The sequence below is a fragment of the Sinocyclocheilus anshuiensis genome, unplaced genomic scaffold (genome assembly GCF_001515605.1).
Source record: "Sinocyclocheilus anshuiensis isolate Anshui unplaced genomic scaffold, SAMN03320099.WGS_v1.1 scaffold1518, whole genome shotgun sequence".
Taxonomy (NCBI): Eukaryota; Metazoa; Chordata; class Actinopteri; order Cypriniformes; family Cyprinidae; genus Sinocyclocheilus; species Sinocyclocheilus anshuiensis.
This window is the reverse complement of record NW_015548194.1, coordinates 972,781-975,585: the sequence shown is the minus strand read 5'-3', so window position 1 is coordinate 975,585 and position 2,805 is coordinate 972,781. Positions and strand designations below refer to the sequence as shown.

General features: G+C 38.4%; 1 protein-coding gene across 1 annotated transcript in view; it reads left to right on the top strand.

Moving 5' to 3' along the window:
- The first annotated feature begins 1,233 nt into the window (after nucleotides 1-1,233).
- Nucleotides 1,234-2,805, top strand: part of ppil4 (peptidylprolyl isomerase (cyclophilin)-like 4) — an 11,457-nt gene continuing 9,885 nt past the window's right edge. The window contains exons 1-5 of the mRNA XM_016439803.1: nucleotides 1,234-1,358; nucleotides 1,525-1,592; nucleotides 1,919-1,983; nucleotides 2,079-2,196; nucleotides 2,300-2,442. Of these exons, the coding sequence (XP_016295289.1) occupies nucleotides 1,289-1,358; nucleotides 1,525-1,592; nucleotides 1,919-1,983; nucleotides 2,079-2,196; nucleotides 2,300-2,442 (464 nt within the window). The 5' untranslated portion in view covers nucleotides 1,234-1,288. The remainder of the gene's footprint in view (nucleotides 1,359-1,524; nucleotides 1,593-1,918; nucleotides 1,984-2,078; nucleotides 2,197-2,299; nucleotides 2,443-2,805) is intronic.

Below are 2,805 nucleotides of genomic sequence, written 5' to 3'. Positions count from 1 at the left end.
GTTTATATTTTTTGTTGTTTTAAATGTTGATTTGAAGTGTAGCTTTTTGCATTATTATTACTACATTCAAACCTTAACACAGAAAGCAGTTTGTTACACAAAACATTCAAATTCTATAAAAATTTCACAAAAATAAACAGGAATGCTTTATCAGAGCTTAATCCTTCGGTCTGATCTGATTTTAACCTCTTATTTCAGTCTTCTGACTCATTTTGGCTATATGGTTATAGCCATACCAATTCATTTGAGTGTGTATAATTCTGTATGTGTGTGTGTTTGCGTGTGTGTAAGTAAGTGTGTGTGAGTGGATGTATCTGTTTTACACTCTTGATGTTTTAGTGTAACCCCTTCCTTGCTGTCCACTTTTTTTACTGCATTGTAGTCGAATTATTGATTTTATTTTACATAGTTGCAGTGTTACAGTCACACCAGTTCACAGCGGTGTGTGTGTGTGTGTGTGTGTCCGCGTGTGTGAGTTGGTGTGTTGATTTTGCACTCTAGATGTTTTAGAGTTTCACCCCTTCATTGCTGTGCAATTTTTTTCTGCATTGTGGAGGATTTGTAGATTGTACACACAAATATTTTCCCATTCATTTCCTATAGTCGGTCATTTTTGACCGAAGACCATGAGTGTGACTATTTTTTTACGACCACTTAGCTTTTTCGAATCATGCCCTCAATTTTTTTGGTGTGTTCACATACCAAGTGCCATAAAAGTCACCAAGTTTCGTACCATTCTGGTGAAGCTACGATTTTTAAAAATTCAAAATGTAAACTTCTCCGGTCAGAAATGACCGAAGACCGCACAAGGTTAAAGCTGTTTTGAGCAATGTATATTGTGAAAAGTGATACAAATGAAATGAATATATGAATAACTATGTTTTCAAATTTTACACCCTTCTTTTTCTTCATTTAGTGTTTTTGCAGCTTTGCACTGATTTGAGGGCATGGCAGAGATCATGGTAGAAATGGCCACTTCTATTGCTGCTCTTTCTATTGTAAGCAAGCTGTTACTAGAGAGCACATCCCACAAAGAAAAGACTGTGAATCTGGACAAATATGTTCGTGCATTGCAGCAGGAAACAAGCAGCTGAAGGAGATGTGTATGAGAAAGCAGAACCACAAAAGAAGAGGGAATCTTAGGCTTTACAGTGTAATAGAAAGATCCACATTTATGTATAAAGTATTGAGCTCTTGCCTCCTGTACCAAAGTTGTGACGTCACACCTGCGACTCTTCGCACTGCGCATGCGCGTCTGTCCGGCGCATGTTGACGACACTGGCGCGACATGGCGGTGCTGTTGGAAACAACGTTAGGGGATATCGTGATCGATTTATACACAGAAGAGAGACCGAAAGGTGATTAATAACCAGAATTTAAGTCGTTTCGCCGTTGTATTATTTAGTGGTTCGTTGTATTTTAAGAGTAGAAACCAACAACAGAAATTACTGTACATGGTATATATCGTTTCTACATAAAGCACTGTACTGAACGATAACCAGAAAATGTTCTTCTAATTTGCAGCGTCGCTGAACTTCCTGAAACTGTGCAAAATCAAGTATTACAACTACTGTCTGATTCACAATGTTCAGGTAATATCATATATTTATGTATCTCTTTCATTCTGTGAGCATTACAGATGTCATGTTATACGTTTATAATATCATATTTGTTAAATACTTTAGGTTTATTTCCTTTAAAACCATTATTAGGTAATGCACAAAATGCTCACATTTCAATTGGAAGTACAATTTTGAGTTCTGAAAGTTACACTCATGGTAAAATTGCATTATTATATGATTCGTTATGATATGATAATACATTTAATGCAAAGTTATTGCACATATGGCTGCAAGTTGAGGTTGTGTAAGGCAGTGAGTTTAGCATATGAAGACATCTGTTGCATCCCCCGCTCCAGAGAGATTTCATCATTCAGACGGGTGACCCCACCGGCACGGGGCGAGGAGGAGAGTCTGTGTTCTGGTGGGGATTATTAATGCATTCATTTAATTAAAATATTTGTGCTAGCTGAATGCACATGCATGTATTGTGTGGTGATGATGTTTGTGTGTTTGTAGCAAGCTGTATGGCGATCAGGCACACTTTTTTGAACCTGAGAAGATGCCTAGGATCAAGCATAGAAAGAAAGGGACCGTGTCTATGGTGAACAATGGCAGCGACCTGCATGGATCTCAGGTTAGTTGTGAACACATTTAATACACAAGTGTCAATGTCAGTATTGTTTATGGGCTTTGAGTAGGATTGATTAATTGATTTATTTTTTTCATTTGGCTCCCAGTTTCTGATCACCACAGCAGAGAATCTGGATTATCTGGATGGTGTTCACACAGTGTTTGGAGAGGTCACGGAGGGTATGGACGTGCTTGCTAAAATCAATGAGACCTTTGTAGACAGCGACTTCATCCCTTACCAGGACATCAGGTAGGACAACGTTTTTAGAGAGCGAGAGACTGACCCACACTATTTTATTTATTTTTTTATTATATGATATGATAACTGAGATCCTGTCAGAAAATATCCCTTCTGTCTGGTAACAGAACTAGAGGTCGACCGATAGTGGATTTTGCCGATACCGATAGCTAGGTTGAACCACACTGGCCGATACCGATTAATTAACCGATAGTTTTAAAATTGATACTGAACAAAAACTAAAATAGAAAGTGACGTGACATGTGGCCAAGTATGGTGACCCATACTCGGAATTAGTGCTCTGCATTTATCCCATCCTTAGTGCACACACACAGCAGTGAACACACACACCGTGAACACACACCCGGAGCAGTG